Source organism: Malurus melanocephalus, unplaced genomic scaffold, assembly GCF_030028575.1.
Source record: "Malurus melanocephalus ecotype Western Australia unplaced genomic scaffold, MMel_1.1 scaffold_59, whole genome shotgun sequence".
In the NCBI taxonomy this organism is placed as follows: Eukaryota; Metazoa; Chordata; class Aves; order Passeriformes; family Maluridae; genus Malurus; species Malurus melanocephalus.
This window is the reverse complement of record NW_026623291.1, coordinates 439,483-445,078: the sequence shown is the minus strand read 5'-3', so window position 1 is coordinate 445,078 and position 5,596 is coordinate 439,483. Positions and strand designations below refer to the sequence as shown.

At 48.0% G+C, this 5,596-nt stretch overlaps 1 protein-coding gene across 1 annotated transcript in view; it reads left to right on the top strand.

Moving 5' to 3' along the window:
- OCSTAMP (osteoclast stimulatory transmembrane protein) overlaps positions 1–5,211 on the top strand; it is a 7,715-nt gene extending 2,504 nt beyond the window's left edge. Inside the window, 1 exon segment of the mRNA XM_057365880.1 lies at positions 5,208–5,211. Within this exon segment, the coding sequence (XP_057221863.1) occupies positions 5,208–5,211 (4 nt within the window).
- The last annotated feature ends 385 nt before the right edge of the window (positions 5,212–5,596 follow it).

Genomic DNA, 5,596 nt, shown 5'->3' with positions numbered 1-5,596 from the left:
GAGAAAAGTGGGCTAAATTTCCTTTTTTTAAAATTTCTAGAATGTCTGGAGTCAGCTGTTGCAGGAAGGGTGGGAGATGGCTCATATGACTTGGAGCAGCATTATGCAAGGCTGGCTGGGAAATTGGTGGGAGGTGGGGTGAGGGAGGAGCTCATTTACCTTCTCCACCACATCCGTGCTGGAAGAAGTACACACTTCCTGTCTTTCTCAAGTTATGCCTTCAGGCAGCAAYAAAGGAAACTTATTTGACTTGATTAATTTAATTTTCAATGAGGTTTTCTTTCAGGTTTCATGCAGAAACCTGGGTAGATTGGRTAAATTTAGATGACTATTTATTCACCAAAGAAAGTGTCATTTCTKGAAGCCTGTTGAAGTAAATTCAAAACCAATTTGACCATGAGAGGCACGTCCTGGGCATGGGTGGTGGTGGAAATCAGCACGTGAGGACTTTATAAAATCTCTTCAAAATGGCTGTTCAAAATAAAATATAAATAAAACAGCTGAAGGCTCTCAGAAGAGAATGAGAACAGTCAATAAAGGTCAATTTAGGTGTTGATCTCTTTTTCCAAATAAAAAGTGATAGGATGAGAGGAAACAGCCTCAAGTTGTGCCAGGAGAGGTTTAGATTGGATATGAGGAAAAATTCATTCAAGGTTTATGGTACAGGCTGCCCAGGGTCACCATCCTGGAGGGATTTAAAAGAGTTGTAGATGTGGCACTCAGGTGGTTTATTGTGGCCTTGGCAATGCTGGGTTAATGCTTGGACTACTTTAAATAGTAGGTGGTTTCAAACTCAGAAACTGTGTTATTGCATCCAAAATGAATAAATCCATCACTTGGGCAGCATCTGAAATGTGGTTTTTTTGATAGAGGAGCAGATTGGACACCTCTGTAAGGGCAGGAGCAGAGGAGAGGCAGATAAATCCACACCAGGTTAAAAACTAAGCAACTTCTCTGCTTCATTTCTTTGAATGAACTCTATTATTTTCCTCCTTTATTCCATTAAAGTCTTCATTAAGGCAATTATTTGACATAATGCACCTCAGTGAGATTAAATKACAGAAATGAAGTGGTAGCTGCTGCCAGGAGCACCGAATTTTCTCATCTTCTGAGGTACTTGAAACAATTAGATCTRGATTATACTTTTTTAACCCTTTATCTAACAAAACCCTTGTGAATTCATCTCCCCAGGTTTCTTAATTCCTTGCTGTTCTGATGATTCATTCAAGCACCTTTGTGCCTGTACACAACTGGGGGCTTTGTCATGGTGTTTCTGTAGAAAATGCCCTGTGCTTTTCTGTTTGGGTGAAAGCAAAAAGATTTGCACTGAGAAGCCAAAATTATTGAGCCAGGGRTTCAAACACCTGGGAGAAGGTGAGAAAATCCCTTCAGCAAGCAAACCATCTGAGCAGCATGTTGCCCTCCAACAAGAGCAACTTCAAAAAGAATTTTTCCTCATGAAGAGTCATCTTTTTGACATCAGCTGTGTTGTCCCAGTGCAGAATTGGGCTGTCATGCTTTCCCCAGGCAGGGGAACTGGCAGCAGGCAGAGCTGCTGGAAATTGCTATTCTAGTTGAAATTTGGTAACTCCTCATCCTACCTGGAAAGAGCTGGAGAGATGTTTTCATATCTGAGAAGGGAGAGAGGCCAGTTCTGTGAATTTATTTCCCAAGAGACTTAAAATAAAAAGGCCAGCAATCTGACTAGTCATGGTGATCCACAGCTTGGATGGGAAGCTTTCCTTTGAAATAGGWTTAGAAACTAAAACAGCCAAGTTGAAAGCCTGAAAGCTTCCTCWTTTGTATTAGGAATTATGCTGTTCAGAAAATAAAGTGGGAAATCTGTGAATTACAGGAAGGAGCAGGTCAAGCTGAGGCTGTAGCTGGGATGGCATGAATCACCTCCTTTTTTTTCATTTTACCAGGAGAGGGATGAAATTGTTCCATGTGCCCAACACTTCGTGCTCTGCACTGCCAGGGCATCAGCAGAGCCAGGTTCACAGCCACAGTGAGGGAGGGAGGAACTTTGGTCCCATCTAGACTTTCCTAAAAATAGATGCCTAAACCCATGTGAGATTTGCTCTCCCAAGAGCAGCTGATGATGCACAGGTGGCCCTGGGCTCTGTGAGAGGTGAATATGTGCTCTTGATGGAGCTGATGGGAGGAAGGAGATTTCTCTGGCATTARAACAAATTCCTCTAAGAGCAGAGAGAGATTTGCCCTCTGTCTGGACACTGCAATGAGCAGTGCACACAGAAAAAACTGAAAAAATATTGGAAACCACAGACTGGGTGGAGGCTCCTGTGCAGCAAGAGCTGCTGCAATTTCACCAACTGTTCTTTCAGACTAACCAGAGCAGCTCTGAGGAGTGGGGGCAGAGGGATCAGGAACATTTTGCAGCAGCAGGACCAGAGAGGTTCAGCTGCTTTTTTCTGTCCTTTTATGCCCTGTGTAGGGTGCAGTGATGGAGTTCAGTGATGGATAACTTTACAGACAGCAGTTGCAGTGTTTCCTGGGTGTTTGCATTGGTGCTGACTGAGAGCTTGGAGCATTTTGTCACCCCCATTTTGTCACACCTGCTTGGTGGGACACCCAGTCATGGCATGAACCCCAAACCTGGATACCAAGTGAGGGTGGGCTTTTGTTTCCTCCCTGAGGCATGTCATGGCTCTGCCTGCACGGAAAGGGAGAGAGAGCAGAGCTGGAGGCTGCTGTGCTCTCCCAGGGCTGTGCTAGTCAGGTGTGCAGTGTGTGCTGTACCAATTGCTTTATGGTGTTGACATTTAGATGGCACAGAATATKAAATAACCCGTAATTACTGTCTAATTGTTCTGCCAGATTTTTATTCTTTCATAATATTGCACGAAGAGCTTTTGTCTCCCCTCAGCATTATCGTGGCTATTATCCCCCCCGGATGCTCTTCCAGCACTGCATCCACCCCGATCACTGTTCTGGGAGCTGCCTATCCCTGTCCTGACWCCAGGCACATCCTACTCTGCATGCTGTCCTTGGGGTGAGCCCTGGGATGGGTGATTGAGGCAGGATGTGTCACAGGCAGTGCCCAAAAGGCACATCAGATGKGTCATTTTTCACAGCACAGCTCCAAGCCTTGCTGGTTCTGTAACTTTGGTTACCTGAACGTTTCCTCTCACAGCGATCAAGAGTCAGGACACGCTGGGACTCCCAGTGGAGTGAGACAGGGAGGAGAGGATCCTGAGATGAACCACAGAGCTGCCTGTGCTCCTGAACCCCGAATTAACAAACCATCCCTGTCCTCRTGAGCATGGGGAAGCATCATTTTGACAACAAAATCTACACCTCCTCCAGCCAGCCCCAGCCTGGTGATGGACACAGACCAGCTCAGGGACTGGCAGGAGCTGCTCCAGAGGGGTGTTTAATGCTGTTGTTACCTGCACTGATAACAGCTCGATTGTCACTGCCACASAGCAAAGCAGCCAGGGAAATAATCATCTGCAATTATCCTGCACAGTGTTCCAGGTTTGAACCAAAACAAAAGCTTTTTCCAGTGTCTGCAGGACTTTGTCCTGGGTTTGTTTCCTGATCTCACCAATTCCCAGAATGGGTCTGAGGAAGCAAATAAACCCCAGCTTCCCCCTCAGGACATTTGTGCTGGGTCTGTCCCTTCTCCTCTCCCAYGAGCAGTTCCATGACACAGTCCATGTCCTGAGGACTCCCAGCATCAGTGTGAGATAGCAGCAGTAGCAGTGTTGGGATGGAGTGCTGGATGGAGTGCTGGAATTCTGTCTGTGTTAGAGTTGCTCCAGATCACTGGAGTACCAAACCCTTGGATTGTGTGAGCAAACACTCATGCCCACACTCCCATTTCTTCCCCCAAATGTGCAATAAGGAACAGGACCTGCCCTGCCTCCCAAACTGGGGGCTGTAGAGGGCAGGGGTGTGAGGCGGAGCAGGACCTGGTGCAGGCTGCCGTGAAGTCCTAAGGAAACCAAATGGAAAGAGAAGAGAACAATTATCCTTCAAAACTCACCCAAAGGTGAGCATTTATTTCATGTTTAGCCATAGGAAGTGGTGAAAAATAACACCGATTGTCATCTGCCAAAGGGGAGCACAAGGATTCCCAGAGCAAAGGGGAAAATATTATTTGCCACAGCAGCTCAAAGCCTGGGGACAGAGTGGGCTCCTTGGGCTGAAGCAAAGGGCATTTTATCCACCCAGATTTGCRCAGCCCAGGTTTAGAAATTTGTCTGTGAAGTGCTGGACTTGAATCACCCAGCATCAGAATGACCTTTCACACTTTGGATATGCACCCCAGTGACTGGGATTAMCAGGACACCTTTGCCTTTAATTAAAATCTAATCTAGTAAAAAAGAGAGCTCTCCCCCTTGTCCTGTCCTCCATTCCACGGGTTAGGGGACCTCTGCACTTTAGCCCTTCAGACACAATTGCTCTTTCAGTTTGAAAATGCATTTTCTGACAGATTGCAGAGACATCAGGAGCCAGCATGGAGCTGGCAGCAAATTGCGGCTACTGCTGACCATCAGGGAGACACTGAATCTCCCAACCTGACCATCAGGGAGATACCAGACACCTCAGACTCATTGTAGGAAAGGTTTGGGATTGCCCAGTTCCTGAGTGGGTAAGCCTTCTCCCGAAGAAATGAGACTGTGCTTTTTTTTGGGGGGACAGGGATGGCTACAGGAAAGGTAGCACAAGGAGCTCACTACCTCATGTTCAGGGAAGGCATTCCTCTGCCCCTGCCCAAGGGAAACAGGAAAGGCTGTGGATCTCAGTGGCATCGCTCTGYTCCCATCCTCCTGAAGATGAGGAGAAAAGGATTCCTTGCCCTGGGGGAACAGCAGAGCCTGGGGACACAAGGCACCCACAGCTCGGGGTCCCACAGCGAACCCACTCACTGCTGGGGTACTTTCAGCCTCTGTCCGCCACCACCCCGGGGTCTCTCAGCTGCACCCCCATCCCCAGCCTGRGCTCGTTCCTCCTCCTCTTCTCCCGGTTGGGCTCACGGTGCGCTCGGACCCGGCGGGCGATGCCGGCGGGAGGCGATGCGGGGTCCCGGGGCGGAGAAAGCCCTCCAGATGTGGGACACTCAGCAAACTGTTCCGTTCTGAACAGGCAGAGGCCGATTCAGCTTTCCTTTTAAAGGAAAGGGCTGAATCTGGGAGTTTGGCTTGAGTCCTTGAACTCACTGGTTCTGCTGTGATTTCCAGATAGCCCAAAGCAGATTTCAGCCTGCCCTGAAGTCCTCATGTTTCCAGCTCAGTATCTTGTTGCACAGGAACTTCCATTCCCCAGGAGAGACAGGTCAGGGTCACAGAGTGGAAGCAAACAGCCCAGAGAATGTGTGTTTCTTTATGAACTGCTAAACCTTTCCAGTTCAGTTTTTCCTCATTTTTTCTGTAGCACTGAAAGATTTAAAGCAAGTACTGACTTCTGCCGCAGTATTTATCTGCTCTCCCATGGCCACTGGCTGCTGCAGGAGCCTCGGGCAGGATGTTTATCTCAGAGGTGCCCATTTTTGCCCCTTGCCTGGATGGCTGGGGGTGCTTTGCTGTGGCTGTGCTCCTATACAGCCCCGGAACTGCACTGCTTTTGGGGT